The sequence below is a fragment of the Takifugu rubripes genome, chromosome 9, assembly GCF_901000725.2.
Source record: "Takifugu rubripes chromosome 9, fTakRub1.2, whole genome shotgun sequence".
Classification (NCBI taxonomy): domain Eukaryota; kingdom Metazoa; phylum Chordata; class Actinopteri; order Tetraodontiformes; family Tetraodontidae; genus Takifugu; species Takifugu rubripes.
In genome coordinates, this window is record NC_042293.1 from 2,099,210 (window position 1) to 2,119,615 (window position 20,406).

At 42.2% G+C, this 20,406-nt stretch overlaps 1 protein-coding gene across 1 annotated transcript; it reads left to right on the forward strand.

Moving 5' to 3' along the window:
• Positions 1 to 2,822: 2,822 nt before the first annotated feature.
• LOC115251014 (synaptotagmin-2-like) lies at positions 2,823 to 4,862 on the forward strand. Its single transcript, XM_029841663.1, has 4 exons — positions 2,823 to 3,155; positions 3,582 to 3,704; positions 3,794 to 3,961; positions 4,050 to 4,862. The coding sequence occupies exons 2-4, from the start codon at positions 3,657 to 3,659 to the stop codon at positions 4,224 to 4,226; spliced, it is 393 nt and encodes a 130-aa protein (XP_029697523.1). The 5' UTR covers positions 2,823 to 3,155; positions 3,582 to 3,656; the 3' UTR covers positions 4,227 to 4,862.
• Positions 4,863 to 20,406: the final 15,544 nt, after the last annotated feature.

Below are 20,406 nucleotides of genomic sequence, written 5' to 3' on the forward strand. Positions count from 1 at the left end.
CCTTAGTTCCCACATTAATGATATTATCATCCCAGACTGTTTCACTACCACCGACGAAATCACATCCCACTACAATACTAGTTTAAAGAACATCCTCAACTCCCTCGCCCCAGCCAAAACACGCTCTGTTTCGTTCTCCACAACTGCCCCCTGGTTTACCCTTCATCTCCGCTCCATGAAAACCAAAGGCCCTCAAATGGAAAGACTTTATAAGAAAACTGGACTCCTGATCCACAAGCAAATGTACATTGCCCACATCTACCAATACAAGGATGCAATTCACCAAGCCAAGACAAAATACTACTCTGCCCAGATCTCCTGCAACAAAGGAAACACCAGATCTCTTTTCACACTTCTCAACAAAACTATCCAGCTACCTGACTCCCTACCTCCACACCTCTATTCAACTGACACCTGTAACTCCCTAATGTAGTTTTTCAAGAACAAAATCCTAAACATTCACCATCACCTAGACACAGGCTCACTTCCCGCTCTCCAGCCCGGACCTCCTCCCAGCCCACCAACTAATCTGCCTCACCGTCATCAATTCTCCAGTTTTCTTCTCCCTAAAAATCTTATCCGGAAATCCAAACCAACATGTCAGCTGGATCCCCTACCCACCAATCTGGTCAAATCTTGCCTCCCTACTGTGCTCCCCCTCATTTCTGCCATCATTAAATCGTCACTTTCGACTGGAACTGTTCCCTCATCCCTCAAAACGGCAGCCATCATCCCAATCCTGAAAAAAACAGGCTCAGACCCCAATATTTACAACAATCTCCGTCCCATTTCTAATCTACCTTTCATTTCCAAAATCCTTGAAAAAGTAGTCGCCTCTCAACTACACACCCACCTAGCACATAACTCCCTTTATGACCCCTTCCAATCTGGTTTCCGCCCCCGCCACAGCTCTGAAACTGCTCTCATATAAATAACCAACGACCTTCTCACTGCAGCTGACTCTGGTTCACTTTCCATCCTTATCCTCCTCGACCTTACTGCAGCATTCAACACCATCTCCCACCCCATTCTACTCCGTAGACTCTCATCCATCGGCCTTGCCAAGACCCCCCTTCAGTGATTCCATTTGTACCTCTCAGGCCGCACACAGTTCATCCAGCTCAAATCATTCAAGTCCAACCTCTCCCCAGTCACTTCAGGCGTGCCACAGGGCTTAGTCCTGGGACCCTTGCTATTCATTATCTATCTTCTTCCCCTTGGCACCATCTTCTGCAAATTCAACATCCAATATCACTGTTATGCAGACGACACTCAACTGTACCTTTCAAGCTCGCCTAACTCCTCACTCCCACCCTCCTCCCTCCCCACCTGCTTAGCTGAAATCAAAGCCTGGTTCTCGTCCAACTTCCTTAAATTAAACAGTGATAAAACTGAAGTGCTCCTTGTAGGGATGAAATCATCACTCTCAAAAGTTGCCAGTTTCTCCATTCCCATTGACACCTCCTTGGTCTCCCCCTCCCCTCAAGTTAAGAGTCTGGGCGTCATCCTTGACAGCACTCTCTCATTTAAATCCCACATCAGCCATACCACTCGGGCCACCTATTTCCATCTCCGACAAATAAATCGACTTCGTCCCTCCCTCTCCCCCAACACCACCTCCATCCTCGTCCATAGTCTTGTCACCTCACGTTTAGATTACTGCAACTCCCTCCTCGTCGGTCTCCCTCAAAAATCTCTCCACAAGCTACAACTGGTCTACAATTCAGCTGCCCGCATCATCACCAGAACCCCATCTTCCCACCACATCTCCCCCATCCTACAACAACTCCACTGGCTTCAAATTCACTTTCCAGATCCAGTACAAAATCCTTCTACTCACCTTCAGAGCCATCCATAAACTCCCCCTCCTTACCTGTCTGACCTCCTCCACATTACCATTTCAACACGCCCCCTCAGATCCTCCTCCTCCCTCAACCTCACTGTGCCCCCTGTCTACCTCAGGTTGGTGCTATTGCAATTGTTATTGAAATCTTAACTGTGAAGCTGATGATGATTTTAAATTGTAAATAGTTTTTAACTGTTGCATAGATGTACTGTAAAGTGTCCTTGGGTGTCTTGAAAGGCACTTTGAAAAAAAATCTATTATTATTATTATTATATGCTGGAAATCCTGCTCCAGATACACACACACGCGAAATCTCTTCATAATATTTTGAGTTCAGAAGGATGCCGGCTGACAAATAAACTTATTTCTGAGGTAATTTAAAATTGTATTACAATAAAGTAATGCCACTTAGGGTGATGTCATCTGCAGTTGTTGTTCCTGTATTGGATGCAGCCTCTTTTATACTTTGAAATGACATTCACATACATGATATGATGTGAGACACTGGATGAATGAAAACCTTTTACAAGTGAATGATGCAAAAACAAATTCTTCCAGCTGGTCCAAAAACTCGGAGGCACCGTTTCAGATTAACTTCCTTTCCTGTGAAACGTCGTGATATATAAAAACACACCAGATTCGAGATGTTATTGCACGTAATGTGCTTTCTTTTGTTTTTGTGAAGCACACATATGAAATGAGCTATATAAACTGATTTTAATTGAATTGCAACATAATTTCACATGCAAGAAATAATGTGACATTTGTGTTATACTGTGTCACTAATTGAGCTTAAGGGAGCATTTATAATACATTAACGGTGTGTTTCTAGTAATACAGTTGACCTGCTTATTTTCCCCCAAAACCCTGTATCAAATTTTTTTTAAAAGTCCTGAGAGATTGGGTTGCTCAAATGATTCTCCATTTTTCCCCGCTTGTATCCACATAATTAATGGTAACTTGAGAGCTGAAAACTGTTGCTGCAATCTCCCTCTCTCTCTTTCTTTCTCTCTCTCGCTCTCAAACAAACACACCTATACACACACACCTGTATGTAGAAGTCAGAGTGATGACAGAGGTGCATGTTACCTGCCAATTGAGGTGTGCGTTATTCAGTAACAGTTGGTGCTGGGTTGGCTTTCCAGAAACGACCGTGATGGCGTTATAAACCATTTTTCCTTCCTTTATTACTGAAATGCACCGTTAAGGTTTCACGACCTCTTTTCGGACTCTGAGATGAACTTAAATTTCACATTGAAAAGATTTCTTCTGTTGTCTTTTTCTGTCTCCCACTTGTTTCTGCTTGAGGGTGAGTAATACCTAACTTTATATAGATAATAACAGTGAATGGTAATAATAAAAATACCTGTATTACTTTTATTTGTCATTTGAAATCTAAAATGTATAGATACTTCTTCATTACATCCTTCTGGGTTTATTTTAATATTTTTTTTATACATAAGCGCTCTAAAAAATTGTGTTTAGGAGCTCAGAGTCGGCTTTCAGTTGTAGATGGAGGACTGAAACGGTAAGCCATTGCGACTTCAAAAATTTAATTTCTTTAAGATATTCGAACAGACATGGTAATAATGTAATCTCCCTTTTTTTAAAAAAACACATGTTGAATATAGAGAGAGAAACAACACAGTAAATGATCTTCTGATTAAATTTTATACTTCATATCTGTGCCTGTGTGTGTGTCTATGTGTGTGCTCGTGTCTGCGCATGCGTGCAGCTTGTCCACCCATTTAAAGATGAAGAGAACCAAGAAACTGCACTGTCGGGAAAAGCGCCCCAGGAGACGGAGAAGATGGGCAGGCTACATTTCACTTTAGATTACAATTTCACAGATAATATGGTGCGATGACTGTTTTTTTTTTTTTCACCCTCTGTCAGCTGTAAGCCCGCACCCTTTAAATTCTCAGCCTATGTTTTTTCCTTTGCTAGCTGGTTGTAGGTATCCTGCAGGCTGCTGAACTGCCAGCGATGGATTTGGGGGGCAGCTCTGACCCCGACATTAAACTCTACCTCCTCCCGGACAAAAAGAAAAAGTTTGAAACTAAAGTTCTCAGGAAAAACCTTGATCCCAACTTCAATGAGACTTTCTCATTTAAGGTAAAGGCGCTATAAAACAATAAATAAACAAAATAAAATAGAATTTCAGCACGAGATGTTTATTGTGCATTAATGTGCTGCCCTATAGGTACCCTACACCGAGCTTGGTGGCAGGAAGCTGGTGATGACCGTGTACGACTTTGACCGTTTCTCAAAACATGATGCTATAGGAGCTGTGAAGATACCAATGAGCACCGCTGATTTCAGCCAGTCTCTTGAACTGCTACAGAAAGCAGAGAAGGAGGAGGTGGGAGCAAATAATTAAACAAATGAGATCAGACCTCCACCAGAACAGTTGCCTAAAACTGTGAAGAGAGACAAGTCTTCTCCTGCAGACAGCCAAGATGAATACGAAGTGGAGCAGCACAGCGGCAGCAGTGGATCAAGCACGGCAGAGTCGCCTCATCCAACCCGTGACCACGGCCACAAGTACATCGCCTTGCATCAATCGTCTACCACCCCCCGTGCAGTACCTGCACCCCCTTGTGCCCTCATATCAGCACCGCTGATAAAATCGGCTGGAAGCCATGCACCTGTTCCCCTGTCACCCTTAGTGAGGGGCATAGAGAGGTTGGCAATTGCTCCAGCGTCCCTGCCAATCAATGCGTACAGCTGCACAGTGACGCCAGCACTCCCTTCAGCCGTTTCATCTACATGGCCACCTAGCCAAATGGGTGCCTCCATCACCCAGATATCGCAGTTGACTCCTCAGCCCATATTTCAGCCTCCAACCCAACTAATGCCCGGGCTCCCCGCACCAGCGTTAGCCACTTTGCAACCAGGCCACATAGGTGCCTCCATCACCCAGACGATACCTCAGCTGTCCCCACAGCAAGTATCTCAATCTCCAATCATCTCTCAAAATCAACCAGCATTCACACCACCCGTGCTCCAGGTTTCAACAGGGGCAAATGGATACCCTTCATCTTCAAATTATTTACCACTAGTTCCTCATCAGTACGGCAGCATTAGTCAGCAACCATCCACCCTCCAGCTACCTCAACAGTATCATCCATATCAGCACCAACCACAACCAACCGCATCAGCCTTTCCCATTTACCCAGGCTACCCAAGTACGCCACAAGCACCACCATTTGTGCATCACCCTCCAACCCAACCTGTCCCCGTGCCCAGACTCCCTAAACTGGAGCATGACAGCGAACGAGAGTTCACAGATCTCAAGATGGCCCTTGACTATCTCCTTGGTCCCCATCCACAGCTATCGGAGTATTATAAATACCGAGCACTCATGGAACAGCTTGTCCTTGAAGAGGCCCGACTAATCGCCCAGTCATGACGACATCATGCCCAACTGTAGTCAGCAGCAATGCAAGCTTTGCAACAACAGTACGGGCAACCCCATCAACTGGCCCAGAGTGAGATCGCTGCCCTGCTGAACTCACCTGATGTTAGGTCAGGTGACACTAAGGCATTCCAGACGGAAGTGGTGAATGCCACACAACAGTCCATGCTTGGGTCAGTCTTGCAAGACCCAATGGCACCTTCCGCAAGTTATAGAGATGCTGAACTACAAGTCTTGAGAACCTGCCAAGCGGACAGCTTCCCTGATGAGGTCAAGGCTCTTCGGAAGGGGAAACAGGTGTCTTGTAACAGCCGACTAAGCTGTCTCTCACTAAGCTGTCTCTCACCGGAGTGGGACTTGGCAACCGAATTGATTAGAGTTGGAGGCCGCTTCCGACGCATGGAAGAACCACGCCCAGTTGTCATTCATCCCATTGTTCTGGAACCTCATCACAAGTGGGTGAAACTCCTTATTAGAGAAATGGACAATCGGCTGTTGCATCCGGGGTCTGATCGAGTGTTTGCAGAGCTCCAACGACAGTACTGGGTGTTTCGAGGACGACAGGCGGTCAAACACATCCAGAGAACCTGCACAGAGTGCCAGAAATGGAGAGGAAAGCCATTCTACTCCACGGGATTCGACTGTTTCGGACCTTATCTAGTGAAGGTTGGACACCGTAACGAAAAGCGCTGGGGCTTGATCTTCAAGTGCCTGACGACGAGGTGTGTGCATCTAGATCTAATAAATAGCCTGGACACAGACACCTTTCTTTTGGCTCCGAGGAGATTCATCGCTCGCCGAGGAAACCCATCAGAAATTTATTCCGATCAAGGAACCAACTTCAGAGGTGCCGAAAGAGAACTGAAGGAAGCCTTTGCTGACATGGAACCACAGCTCCAGAAGAGTTCAGCTTCACATCAAATTATATTCAGATTCAACCCACCTGCATCCCCACACTTTGGTGGGATCTGGGAGCGGGAGATTCGCTCAGTCAAGAGGGCCTTACAAGTGGTGATTGGGGCCCAGGCAGTGCCTGAAAACGTGCTACTTACCGTTCTGATTGAAGTTGAAGGAATCCTCAATGCCAAACCACTTGGGTACGTGTCCTCTGATGTAGCGGATCCTGATCCAGTGACGCCAAGTATGTTGCTGATGGGGCGGCGGGATGCGTCATTACCCCAGGTGTCCTATGTCCCAGATGCCATCACCAGAAGAAGATGGCGACAAAACCAGATGATTGCAGACCATTTCTGGTCGCGTTTCATCAAAGGATATCTGCCAACCCTGCAAGTACGTCAGAAGTGGCGCATACCTACAAGCAATCTGGAAATAGGAACTGTGGTGATGATTGTGGATCCTCAACTGCAACGAGCCCAATGGCCGGTCGGGAAGATTGTGAATTTAAATGTCAGCGAAGATGGATACATTCGGGCTGCGGAGGTGAAGGTCAACAATCAAACATATCTATGTCCTGTAGCACGACTGGTTCGACTGCCAGCGCTACAAGATGACCATCAGCAGGAAGAGGCATCTACAGCAACACCTTAGGAATTCCTCCACATTACAGAATAGCCCTGCTAATCTGGGGGCGGCTGTACAGAATTCCTCCTTGTTTTTCCCGTTCTGTCTTATTTTTATCTTTATTTTATTCGGGCAGTGCTTAGGCAGCTGGGGAGGTCCTCGGGCCTTATAAATATGTTTGACGGCCATTGTTTCTTCTTGGTCTGTTGTATTGTGAACTTCTGAAGAAGGCAGCCGGCGATGCGTTGATGCCCATGCGGCATGTAAGTAATTTCCTTTGAGTACAGATGGTGATTTGTTTGCATTAAATGTATAGTTTAACCAGAAAAATTAATCGTCAGGACAGCTTGCTGAGCTAAATCAAAAGAGAATATTGTTTTTTCAAAACTCACCAGTATCTGTCTTTGCCACATCTTCCATTACTGCCTCTGCTGAGATGTAAATCACCGGGCCTGCCTTGTAGTGTATCCCCATAGTTTAGGCTGGAATGGAGTCTGAAACCACATTCTTTGCTTCAGAGCAGCCTTCGTTTCGTCCCACTTCTCCACTTCCTCTGGTACATAATCGTGTTTCATATCTGTCCTTTTCCTCTGGGAATCAAACCTTTTCACTAGCCAAGGTTTTTTGAGTATTTCTTTCATTTTTGAAGCTCTTGAATTTGACCCATATAGATGTTGGTGGGGCTTCAGCTGGAGATTTTGTGGTGAGTGCCCTCTCAATATTTAAAACTGCTCCCAGGCTTTAATTAACATATCTTCAATAAACGGGTCCATTTGTTGAATATCTGGTACCATTTTGTTGCTAGCTTGTAATAGTCCATCTTCCATGTTGCCTTTTGTTCCCTCCTTTATGTCACACTTTAATTTCTTGGTCATAATCTTGTCCCATTTCATTTGTGTCCAAAGTCCTCCTGCAAAATGACTTTGTTTATAAAAGTCAACTGAGAACTACCTCTAACCAATTTAGCAATTTTTTTTACATATATGGGAGAATAGGACGGCTGATCTCTAGCGAATTCAGCATTTTTTTTTTATATGGGAGAATAGGATGGCTGATCAGCCTGCTGTGTTCTGATGTCCCACAGCAGCTGGACTATTGGTATGTTTGCCACCTACAAGATTGATGTGGCATTTGTATTGATCTCACAGTACACTTAAACAGCTTAGGGGTAGCGGCATTTGAGCTACCATGAACTGTGTCATGGTGTCAGGATGCTGACTTTGCCGTTGATGAACAGGAAACGAGGTGGCTGGTCTGTTTTCAGGGTTTAGTAGTGGTTGTCTAAATTGCCTTGGCTGAGTAAAGCCTTGTCCTCTGCCATTGCGATTAAAGGTTATTTCTCCTGCTGCTGCTGGGGCCCTTTGTTGACAAGGACCGCTTATTCTAGGATATTGTGGTATGGACCTTATCAATACTGGCTCTGGATATGGCCAATTCATTTCTGGTGGTCTTTCAAGAGGACGAAAATGTATAATTGGTCTTACCGGTTCCTGGGAGGTGCTAAAAGTGGCCTGGTATGGCTCAGGTCTCCAATATGGATAATGTCTGACCTGGCCTGGGTTCGTATCCAACTATCCAAAGGTGGTTGGCCTGTGTTGGCTTGGGCTTGGTGCTTTTTTCGCCGATGCGTATTCTGGTTACGAGACCATTGTTGTTGTTTGGTTCTTCTTTCTTCGATTCCCTGATATGGCTGGTCTGCTTTGCCTTGGGCCTGGTCGTTTCCCCATCCCTGAGGCTGTGAACTACCCCAGCCTATGGGCGGCACCTGTCTTGGCTTATTCATCAGCCTTTTACTGAAAAAAGTGACCAGAGATCCATGAAGAAATGGCATGTGAGAGTTAACAAGTAGAGTATTTACTTAAAAAGAAATGTTAGCTGCGAAATAAAACTACGTCATAGAAATTGTTCTGACAAGTCTACACTGTCCATCGGTCCGGACATCTCATCCTCTATCCCGACGCTCCTTCGGTTTAGAGTATAACGTTGTTGCTGCTGAAAATTATTGCTGAACTCTGAGGTGTCATCGTGCTGTTGATACAATGGAGCGGCACTGTGGTGCATAAAATACATTTGTTTGTTAGGATTACTGTGCTCTCAATGGGCCAGATTCACGAAACGTTCTTACAAACAAATTTGTTCTTAAGTCCCACTTACGAACATTTTACAAAGATTGTGGCATTCACCAATTTCTTCTTATCCTGGATTTATGCGTAGGTAAGAACAAATCCTACGAACACTCAGGAGTACTCTTACGCACATTTCAGTGCCGACATGTTGGCATGTTGTGTTTTCTTCTCTTGTGGAGTTCAATAAAATTCAATATTACAATGATAATTATGTCATATTTATTTATTTCCTATTTTTGGTGATTCACGGAGAATTTTAAAATTACGTAAATGTGCCAATGACTTAACTTTAATCAACCAAATTGGAAACCATGCCAAAACTGTCTTTTTATTTGATTTTATCTTGATTTATTTTATTAGGGGATCGAGGATATGCCCTGGCTCCCTGGTTGTTGACACCACTGACCAACCCTCCGACTCCACAGGAAATTTTATTCAATCAGATGCATGCGCGCAGTCGCTCCACCATTGAACGCACCATCGGCATTTTAAAGGGGCGCTGGATGTGTTTGGACACAGAGCCACAACCCCCTGAGGATGTGCGTCCTGACGCAATGGTGGGGCCAGACTGCAGGCACGCGGTTCACGTTTGAGCGCGATTAATTGCCCGTTTGTGAATAAAATGCATTATTGTCACAATTTTAGTCTAACAGTCTTGATTCACTTCAAAAAGAAAAAATAAGAGAGACCAGTGTCAGAGCACAGCTTTTACACGTTTTTATTCTTTTTACATTCTTATTTTTTTTTACATTCTCGTTGATTTCTTTAAGCATGTTGGCTATAGTCATCAGGGTTGATGCAATTTTATCAAGCATGTTAGCCATCCTTTCTTGATTGTTCAACACGGCCTCAGAAATCAGGCGTGGAGAGGCAAGCTTTGGGCATTTTGCTGCTTTTTGCTCTGTCTACAGGGTCCTGCTGCAGTTCCTTTTATGGGCATTGGTGGGTGGTGACTTATGCTAATCATATGTTAATTAGACTCACCTGGCACGCGCTTTCAACTTACGAACAAATGGCATTCATCAATCTAAGAACACAGCTGCGAACAATTCTGGGGTTTACGAACGCGTTGGTGAATCCAACGTAGGGTTTTCTTAAGGAACTTCTTAAGAACAACTTAAGAAAGAATCTAAGAAGATTCTTAAGAACATATTGGTAAATCTGGCCCAATATTTCTAGTTCAACATCCTTCCTGTTTTAACCCCATGCCATTTTACAAAGACTTTTATCCACACATAATTTATTCCTTTTAAATAATTGGGAAGTCCTTAATGGGACTACATGGTGACGAAAGTTTAATCATTGTTCTGAAGATCTCTGTTGTCACCTTTCAACAGAGGAAGTGAATCTTTATGCTTGTGATTTTAATTTTCTTCAGTAATGTGTTACAAAATATCAATTATAAAAGTTACAAATATCAATTATACAGGGTATTTCTACTGCTGCTGATGGGGCCCATTGTTGCCAAGGACGGACTGTTCTAGGATAACGTGGCATGGGCCTTCTCAATGCTGTCTCTACACATGGCCAATTCATTTCTGCTGATCTTTCAAAAGGAATACATTTGGTTTTAATTGGTCTTAGCGGTTCCTGGGAGATGCTAAAAGTGGCCTGATATAGCTCAAGTCTCCCATTTGGATTATAGTTGACTTGGCCTTGTTTCTGCATGCAACTAACCAAAGGTGGTTTGGTGCTTTTTTTTGCCAAAACCTCTTTATGTTGTCATACCAGTGTTGTTGTTCGGTTCTTGTGACTTCGCTGGGCTACTTTCTTTCGAAGCCCTGATGTGGCTGGTCTGCTGTGCCTTGGGCCTGGTCGTTTCCCCATCCCTGGGCCTGGTCGTCGCCCTAGCCTTGGGCCTGGTCTTCTCCTCATCCCTGGGCCTGGTCGTCGCCCGAGCCTTGGGCCTGGTCGTCTCCCCATCCCTGGGCCTGGTCGTCTCCCCATCCCTGGGCCTGGTCGTCGCCCGAGCCTTGGGCCTGGTCGTCTCCCCATCCCTGGGCCTGGTCGTCGCCCCAGCCTTGGGCCTGGTCGTCTCCCCAGCCTTGGGCCTGGTCGTCTCCCCAGCCTTGGGCCTGGTCGTCGCCCCATCCCTGGGCCTGGTCGTCTCCCCAGCCTTGGGCCTGGTCGTTTCCCCATCCCTGGGCCTGGTCGTCTCCCCAGCCTTGGGCCTGGTCGTTTCCCCATCCCTGGGCCTGGTCGTCGCCCCAGCCTTGGGCCTGGTCGTTTCCCCATCCCTGGGCCTGGTCGTTTCCCCATCCCTGGGCCTGGTCGTTTCCCCATCCCTGGGCCTGATCGTTTCCCCATCCCTGGGCCTGGTCGTTTCCCCAGCCTTGGGCCTGGCCGTTTCCCCAGCCTTGGGCCTGGCCGTTTCCCCATCCCTGGGCCTGGTCGTTTCCCCAGCCTTGGGCCTGGTTGTTTCCCCAGCTTTGGTCCTGGTCGTTTCCCAATCCCTGTGGCTGTGAACTGCCCCAGCCTATGGGCTCCTCCTGTCTAGGCTCATTCGTCGGCCTTTCACTGAAAAAAGTGACCAGAGATCCATGAAGCAATGTGTCCAGCATGTGAGAGTTAACATGTAGAGTATTTACTTAAAAAGAAATGTTAGCTGCGAAACAAAACTACATAATAGAAATTGTCCTTACACGTCTCCAGTATCCATGGGTTCGGACATCTCATCCTCTATCCCGACGCTCCTTTGGTTGAGAGTATACCATTGTTGCTGCTGAAAATTATTGCTGAACTCTGAGATGTCATTTTGCTGTTGATACAATGGAGGGGCACTGTGGTGCATAAAATACATTTGTTTGTTAGGATTACTGTGCTCTCAATATTTCAAGTTCAACATCCTTCCTGTTTTAACCCCATAGCATTTTGAAACTACTTTTATTCATGTATAATGTATTCCTTTCACATATTTGGGAAGTCCTTAATTGGAGAACATGGTGACTAAAGTTACATCATTGTTGTAAACATCTCTGTTGTCACCTTTTAACAGAGGAAGTAAATCATTATGCTTGTGATTTTAATTTTCTTTAGTAGTGTTTCACAAAATGTCAATTATAAAAGATAAAATTATCAATTAAAAAGGTTATTTCTACTGCTGCTGATGGGGCCCATTGTTTCCAAGGACGGACTGTTCTAGGATATTGTGGTATGGGCCTTCTCGATGCTGTCTCTGGACATGGCCAATTCATTTTTGCTGATCTTTCAAAGGAAGAAATTTCCTCATTGATCTTAGCGGTTCCTGGGAGATGCTAAAAGTGGCCTGATATAGCTCAGGTCTCCCATTTGGATAAGGTTTGACCTGGCCTGGTTTCTGCATCCAACTACCCAAAGGTGGTTTGGTGCTTTTTTTTGCCAAAGCCTCTTTATGTTGTCATACCAGTGTTGTTGTTCAGTTCTTGTGACGTCGCTGGGCTGCTTTCTCTCAAAGCCCTGATGTGGCTGGACTGCTGTGCCTTGGGCCTGGTCATTTCCCCATCCCTGTGGCTGTGAACTGCCCCAGCCTATGGGCTCCTCCTGTCTCTGCTCATTCGTCGGCCTTTCACTGAAAAAAGTGACCAGAGATCCATGAAGCAATGTGTCCGGCATGTGAGAGTTAACATGTAGAGTATTTACTTAAAAAGAAATGTTAGCTGCGAAATAAAACTACATAATAGAAATTGTCCTTACATGTCACCAGTATCCATGGGTTCGGACATCTCATCCTCTATCCCGACGCTCCTTCGGTTGAGAGTATACCATTGTTGCTGCTGAAAATTATTGCTGAACTCTGAGATGTCGTTTTGCTGTTGATACGATGAACCGGCACTGTGGTGCATAAAATACATTTGTTTGTTAGGATTACTGTGCTCTCAATATTTCTAGTTCAACATCCTTCCTGTTTTAACCCAATAGCATTTTGAAACTACTTTTATTCATGCATAATGTATTCCTTTCACATATTTGGGAAGTCCCTAATGGGAGAACATGGTGACTAAAGTTAAATCATTGTTGTAAACATCTCTGTTGTCACCTTTTAACAGAGGAAGTAAATCATTATGCTTGTGATTTTAATTTTCTATAGTAGTGTCTCACAAAATGTCAATTATAAAAGATAAAATTATCAATTATAAAGGTTATTTCTACTGCTACTGATTGGGCCCATTGTTGCCAAGGACAGACTGTTTGAGGATATTGTGGTATGGGCCTTCTCAATGCTGTCTCAAATTTATTTCTGCTGATCTTTCAAAAGGAAGAAATTTTCTAATTGGTCTTAGCGGTTCCTGGGAGATGCTAAAAGTGGCCTGATATAGCTCAGGTCTCCCATTTGGATAATGTTTGACCTGGGCTGGTTTTTGCATCCAACTACCCAAAGGTGGTTTGGTGCTTTTTTTGCCAAAACCTCTTTATGTTGTCATACCAGTGTTGTTGTTGGGTTCTTGTGAGTTCGCTGGGCTGCTTTCTCTCAAAGCCCTGATGTGGCTGATCTGCTGTGCTTTGGGCCTGGTCGTTCCCCCATCCCTGTGGCTGTGAACTGCCCCCACCTATGGGCTCCTCCAGTCTTGGCCTTTTTGCCGGCCTTTTAATGAAAAAAGTGACCAGAGATCCATGAAGCAATGTGTCCAGCATGTGAGAGTTAACATGTAGAGTATTTACTTAAAAAGAAATGTTAGCTGTGAAATAAAACTACATAATAGAAATTGTTCTTACATATCTACACTATCCATCATTTCGGACATCTCATCCTCTATCCAGTATCTCTTTCGTTTTCGAGTATGATGTCCGGGCTGCTGGAAATTATTGTTGAACTCTGAGGTGTCATCGTGCTGTTGATACAATGGATCAGCACTGTGGTGCAAAAAATACATTTGTTTGTTAGGTTTACTGTGTTCTCAATATTTCTAGTTCAACATCCTTCCTGTTTTAACCCCGTGCCATTTTGAAACTACTTTTATTCATACATAATTTATTCCTTTCAAATATTTGGGAAGTCCTTAATGGGACTACATGGTGACTAAAGTTAAATCATTGTTCTGAACATCTCTGTTGTCACCTTTCAACAGAGGAAGTGAATCATTATGTTTGTGATTTAGATTTTCTTCAGTCATGTGTTACAAAATATCAATATTAAAAGAAAAAAATATCAATTATAAAGAGTATTTCTACTGCTACTGATTGGGCCCATTGTTGCCAAGGACAGACTGTTTGAGGATATTGTGGTATGGGCCTTCTCAGTGCTGTCTCTGGATATGGCCAATTAATTTCTTTTGATCTTTTAAAAGGAAGACATTTTCTAATTGGTCTTAGCGGTTCCTGGGAGATGCTAAAAGTGGCCTGATATAGCTCAGGTCTCCCATATGGATAATGTTTGACCTGGCCTGGTTTTTGCATCCAACTACCCAAAGGTGGTTTGGTACTTTTTTTTGGCCAAAACCTCTTTATGTTGTCATACCAGTGTTGTTGTTCGGTTCTTGTGACGTCGCTGGGTTGCTTTCTCTCAGAGCCCTGATGTGGCTGGTCTGCTGTGCCTTGGGCGTGGTCGTTTCCCCATCCCTGTGGCTGTGAACTGCCCCAGCCTATGGGCTCCTCCAGTCTTGGCCTTTTTGCCGGCCTTTCAATGAAAAAAGTGACCAGAGATCCATGAAGCAATGTGTCCGGCATGTGAGAGTTAACATGTAGAGTATTTACTTAAAAAGAAATGTTAGCTGTGAAATAAAACTAGATAATAGAAATTGTTCTTACATGTCTACACTATCCATCAGTTCAGACATCTCATCCTCTATCCAGTATCTCTTTCGTTTTCGAGTATGATGTCCGGGCTGCTGACAATTATAGTTGAACTCTGAGGTGTCATCGTGCTGTTGATACAATGGATCAGCACTGTGGTGCAAAAAATACATTTGTTTGTTAGGATTACTGTGCTCTCAATATTTCGAGTTCAACATCCTTCCTGTTTTAACCCCATAGCATTTTGAAACTACTTTTATTCATATATAATTTATTCCTTTCAAATATTTGGGAAGTCCTTAATGAGACTACATGGTGACTAAAGTTAAATCATTGTTCTGAACATCTCTGTTGTCACCTTTCAACAGAGGAAGTGAATCATTGTTTGTGATTTAAATTTTCTTCAGTAGTGTGTTGCAAAATATCAATTATAAAAGATAAAAATATTTATTATAAAGAGTATTTCCACTGCTACTGATTGGGCCCATTGTTGCCAAGGACGGACTGTTCTAGAATATTGTGGTATGGGCCTTCTCGATGTTGTCTCTGGACCTGGCCAATTCATTTCTTCTGATCTTTCAAAAGGAAGAAATTTTCTAATTGGTCTTAGCGGTTCCTGGGAGATGCTAAAAGCGGCCTGATATAGCTCAGGTCTCCCATTTGGATAATGTTTGACCTGGGCTGGTTTTTGCATCCAACTACCCAAAGGTGGTTTGGTGCTTTTTTTGCCAAAACCTCTTTATGTTGTCATACCAGTGTTGTTGTTGGGTTCTTGTGAGTTCGCTGGGCTGCTTTCTCTCAAAGCCCTGATGTGGCTGGTCTGCTGTGCCTTGGGCCTGGTCGTTTCCCCATCCCTGTGGCTGTGAACTGCCCCAGCCTATGGGCTCCTCCAGTCTTGGCCTTTTTGCCGGCCTTTCAACGAAAAAAGTGACCAGAGATCCATGAAGCAATGTGTCCGGCATGTGAGAGTTAACATGTAGAGTATTTACTTAAAAAGAAATGTTAGCTGTGAAATAAAACTACATAATAGAAATTGTTCTTACATGTCTACACTATCCATCAGTTCAGACATCTCATCCTCTATCCAGTATCTCTTTCTTTTTCGATTATGATGTCCGGGCTGCTGGAAATTATTGTTGAACTCTGAGGTGTCATCGTGCTGTTGATACAATGGATCAGCACTGTGGTGCAAAAAATACATTTGTTTGTTAGGTTTACTGTGTTCTCAATATTTCTAGTTCAACATTCTTCCTGTTTTAACCCCGTGCCATTTTGAAACTACTTTTATTCATACATAATTTATTCCTTTCAAATATTTGGGAAGTCCTTAATGGGACTACATGGTGACTAAAGTTAAATCATTGTTCTGAACATCTCTGTTGTCACCTTTCAACAGAGGAAGTGAATCATTATGTTTGTGATTTATATTTTCTTCAGTCATGTGTTACAAAATATCAATAATAAAAGATGAAATTATCAATTATAAAGAGTATTTCTACTGCTACTGATGGGGCCTATTGTTGCCAAGGACAGACTGTTTGAGGATATTGTGGTATGGGCCTTCTCAATGCTGTCTCTGGATATGGCCAATTAATTTCTTTTGATCTTTTAAAGCAAAAAGTGTCCAAGTAAATGTGCTGGAGTTAGCCTTCAAAGCTAACACTTCTGTAGCATAGCTATTATGCCAAAATATTTTGATGGATTTCCTAATTTTTAAATCTATGCAATACATTTTTAAATCTATGCAATACATTTTTAAATCTATGCAATGAATATGGCAATATTCATAGTAGCTGTAGAGAGTAAACTTACGAGTCCTGATAGTTACTTCCTTGAAGACGAGTGTCAGGTGACTGTGCACCCGGAGGCTCTGGGTTCTCCATAGGCTTTTTATTTTTAGAGAAACAACCGATCCCCATCAAACTCCTTTTCTCTAAAGCTGGCCATGAAAAAAAAAAAGTTATTGTCAGAAAACCAGATTTAAAAACCTCATACAGATTCACATTTTGTTCCAGTCAAAAGCAATAGATCCTTAAACCCAAACAATTAAGAACAATTAATTTTGCAGCCTGTCCATACCTGCCACCTCACATGAACTATTTTACGTTCAAGAAAATGGTAAAAAACCAATTTGAAATCTTTATTTGATTCTCTAAAGTTGAAAAAATTGTGGAGTCTTGCATCAAACAGATCAATTACCCACAGATTGTGATTTAAATCTGCAGAGTATAATATGAGCTTCCAAAATGTAGTAGGTTGAAAATTAAATTAAAGGTATTTTCTCCAGCTTAACATCAGCTTGGAGTGCCAAAAAGGTCACCCTCCATCCTAAACAAGGTCAAGTGAAATGGCGTTGCAAATGTTGATGCGTAAATCCGCCTCAACGTCTCCAGTAACTCACATATTTCAAAGCATTTGTCAAATCCTGACAAGTTTCAATCAGCTCTAAGTTGGAAAGCGTTAACAGCTGATCATTTTGATGTATAAAGATGATCAGCAGATAACACTCAACAGCCACACACAGACACACACACACACACACATACATACATACATACATACATACATTACAAAATTTCACTGAAATCTGTTCATAATATATTGAAAGCATTAAGAGCTGATCATTTTGACGAATGTTTCCTTTTCTTAGCAGTTCAATTTAAACTCCATGTTGGCCAGATCAGTTGGTGTATTATGCAGTGATAATAAATAGGAATTCATTAAACCATCACAGACGTTATAATAATGAGCAAAATAAAGTAAAGATCAATAGAAGGGCTTGTCACATAGTATACTGTACCTGTCTATCAGCGAGTGTGGAATGAATGCCTGGAGAGGTTTTTTCCTAAGTAATGTGCTGTGCCTTGATGTCTGGTTGTTACAGTGGACATGCAGAGCAAACTTTGTGTGAGGGTTCTTACCTATTATATGTTTGCTGTCTGTAGACTGCAACACGCCACTGAAATCTACTGTTGTTTTGGCTACGGAAAAGTTATATTCAGGTTTAAAACCAATTTTATTCGGTTTAATCTTTTTATCTAGTTCACTGGCCTCAGATTTATCGAAGTACCAAATATAAAATGAAATAAATATTATCAGCAAATAACACTCATCAGCCAACTTGTCCACCTTTGCATATATTGAGAGGTTGTGGCTAAGGTAGATATTTTGTCTTTATAGATTAATGACTTGAAAGCATCAAAGAAACTTCCAAGCCAGAATTGCAGATTTATTTTTTTTGGTCAAGTGCCTGTATTGGACAGGTTGAACTATTATATGGGAAATCTAGTGCAGTACATCTGCTGACTGAAAAATAAGCACATAATTGAACTACAAATAAAGCTTTGTGCATGTCCACGGAGTGGGTCAAAAAATAACATAAAAGTATATAGATAGGCTGGAAATCCTGCTCCAGATACACACATGCGCGCGCACACACACATACACACACATATGCACACACAAACACACACATACATACATACAGTACATACATGAATTACAAAATTTAACTGAAATCTGTTCATAATATTTTGAAAGCATTAAGAGCTGATCATTTTGACGAATGTTTCCTTTTCTTTGCAGTTCAATTTAAACTCCATGTTGGCCAGATCAGTTGGTGTATTATGCAGTGATAATAAATAGGAATTCATTAAACCATTACAGACGTTATAATAATGAGCAAAATAAAGTAAAGATCAATAGAAGGGCTTGTCACACAGTGTACTGTACCTGTCTATCAGCGAGTGTGGAATGAATGCCTGGAGAGGTTTTTTCCTAAGTAATGTGCTGTGCCTTGATGTCTGGTTGTTACAGTGGACATGCAGAGCAAACTTTGTGTGAGGGTTCTTACCTATTATATGTTTGCTGTCTGTAGACTGCAACACGCCACTGAAATCTACTGTTGTTTTGGCTACGGAAAAGTTATGTTCAGGTTTAAAACCAATTTTATTAGGTTTAACCTTTTTTATCTAGTTCACTGGCCTCAGATTTATCGAAGTACCAAATAGAAAATGAAATAAATATTATCAGCAAATAACACTCATCAGCCAACTTGTCCACCTTTGCATATATTGAGAGGTTGTGGCTAAGGTAGATATTTTGTCTTTATAGATTAATGACTTGAAAGCATCAAAGAAACTTCCAAGCCAGAATTGCAGATTTATTTTTTTTTGGTCAAGTGCCTGTATTGGACAGGTTGAACTATTATATGGGAAATCTAGTGCAGTACATCTGCTGACTGAAAAATAAGCACATAATTGAACTACAAATAAAGCTTTGTGCATGTCCACGGAGTGGGTCAAAAAATAACATAAAAGTATATAGATAGGCTGGAAATCCTGCTCCAGATACACACATGCGCGCGCACACACACATACACACACATATGCACACACAAACACACACATACATACATACAGTACATACATGAATTACAAAATTTAACTGAAATCTGTTCATAATATTTTGAAAGCATTAAGAGCTGATCATTTTGACGAATGTTTCCTTTTCTTTGCAGTTCAATTTAAACTCCATGTTGGCCAGATCAGTTGGTGTATTATGCAGTGATAATAAATAGGAATTCATTAAACCATTACAGACGTTATAATAATGAGCAAAATAAAGTAAAGATCAATAGAAGGGCTTGTCACACAGTGTACTGTACCTGTCTATCAGCGAGTGTGGAATGAATGCCTGGAGAGGTTTTTTCCTAAGTAATGTGCTGTGCCTTGATGTCTGGTTGTTACAGTGGACATGCAGAGCAAACTTTGTGTGAGGGTTCTTACCTATTATATGTTTGCTGTCTGTAGACTGCAACACGCCACTGAAATCTACTGTTGTTTTGGCTACGGAAAAGTTATGTTCAGGTTTAAAACCAATTTTATTAGGTTTAACCTTTTTTATCTAGTTCACTGGCCTCAGATTTATCGAAGTACCAAATAGAAAATGAAATAAATATTATCAGCAAATAACACTCATCAGCCAACTTGTCCACCTTTGCATATATTGAGAGGTTGTGGCTAAGGTAGATATTTTGTCTTTATAGATTAATGACTTGAAAGCATCAAAGAAACTTCCAAGCCAGAATTGCAGATTTATTTTTTTTTGGTCAAGTGCCTGTATTGGACAGGTTGAACTATTATATGGGAAATCTAGTGCAGTACATCTGCTGACTGAAAAATAAGCACATAATTGAACTACAAATAAAGCTTTGTGCATGTCCACGGAGTGGGTCAAAAAATAACATAAAAGTATATAGATAGGCTGGAAATCCTGCTCCAGATACACACATGCGCGCGCACACACACATACACACACATATGCACACACAAACACACACATACATACATACAGTACATACATGAATTACAAAATTTAACTGAAATCTGTTCATAATATTTTGAAAGCATTAAGAGCTGATCATTTTGACGAATGTTTCCTTTTCTTTGCAGTTCAATTTAAACTCCATGTTGGCCAGATCAGTTGGTGTATTATGCAGTGATAATAAATAGGAATTCATTAAACCATTACAGAGGTTATAATAATGAGCAAAATAAAGTAAAGATCAATAGAAGGGCTTGTCACACAGTGTACTGTACCTGTCTATCAGCGAGTGTGGAATGAATGCCTGGAGAGGTTTTTTCCTAAGTAATGTGCTGTGCCTTGATGTCTGGTTGTTACAGTGGACATGCAGAGCAAACTTTGTGTGAGGGTTCTTACCTATTATATGTTTGCTGTCTGTAGACTGCAACACGCCACTGAAATCTACTGTTGTTTTGGCTACG

Coding starts and splice junctions, on each gene's coding strand:
- LOC115251014 (XM_029841663.1), top strand. CDS start 3,657: ATGGGCAGGCTACATTTCACTTTAGATTACAATTTCACAGATAATATG. Junction 3,705..3,793: donor ACAATTTCACAGATAATATG/GTGCGATGACTG, acceptor TTCCTTTGCTAG/CTGGTTGTAGGTATCCTGCA. Junction 3,962..4,049: donor ATGAGACTTTCTCATTTAAG/GTAAAGGCGCTA, acceptor GCTGCCCTATAG/GTACCCTACACCGAGCTTGG.